The following is an 835-nucleotide window of genomic DNA, read 5'->3' as shown; positions in this document are numbered from 1 at the left end:
GATGTCTCACCTTCTTGTTATCATCCAGCACAGTGTTCATGTTCTCTATCATACAAGAGAACATGAACACTGTGCTGGATGATAACAAGAAGGTGAGACATCGCCGCGATCCACACCGCGTCCACCGGTCCGTCGAACAGAATCCACTTCCTGTCCTCAGATATGCTGCTGGCATAGTCGCGGAACGTGTTTGCCAGCACACCTGTGTGCGTGAGAGCGTAACACACGCACGCGTGCTGTTAGCATATAACTAATTATAACGTAATTTAATTAACTAATTATTAATAATATAATTAACTATTAATAAATATAAATATAATTATACTATAATATAATTAACTATTAATAAATATAATTATACTATAATATAATAATATTTAAATAAACTAATCATAACAGAAACTCATTATAACTAATTATAACTAGTTATAACGAGTTATAACGTTATAGCTAACGAGAACAAAATGAAACTAAGGCCACGAACGTACGTGTACCTGTATCACGCATACGAATGTAAATTATACATTTAATACATATATGTAATGTATGAATAATGGATCACATTTATACTAGTGTTATTATGGTATTACTACGCGATATCTACAATCGCGCTATGATGACATACACCCACACATTGCGGACTCCGCGTGCCGACGTGCCGACAGCGGCGCCACCTACGATCTGTCGCTCGCGCGGCTCTCACCGTCGCTCCACTCGTGCGAGACGGGATCGAAGCATCCGTACAGCTGACCCATAGTGATGGCCTTGGGGTTGATGACCTTGAGCTGGACAGCGTGTTCGTTCATGGCGGCGGCGGCGGCGGAAGCTGCGGCGG

General features: G+C 41.6%; 1 protein-coding gene across 1 annotated transcript in view; it reads right to left on the bottom strand.

The window, feature by feature from the left end:
* The window catches only part of LOC106817997 (dynein heavy chain 3, axonemal-like), a gene marked incomplete at its 5' end in the record, with an annotated part of 64,361 nt that overhangs the window by 56,929 nt on the left and 6,597 nt on the right, over nt 1-835 (bottom strand). The window contains 1 exon segment of the mRNA XM_014822700.1: nt 704-826. Coding sequence (XP_014678186.1) covers nt 704-826 — 123 coding nt within the window.

The sequence above is a fragment of the Priapulus caudatus genome, unplaced genomic scaffold, assembly GCF_000485595.1.
Source record: "Priapulus caudatus unplaced genomic scaffold, Priapulus_caudatus-5.0.1 Scaffold1968, whole genome shotgun sequence".
NCBI lineage: Eukaryota > Metazoa > Priapulida > Priapulimorpha > Priapulimorphida > Priapulidae > Priapulus > Priapulus caudatus.
Note: the sequence above shows the minus strand (reverse complement) of the source record. Positions and strands in the feature narration are given on the sequence as shown.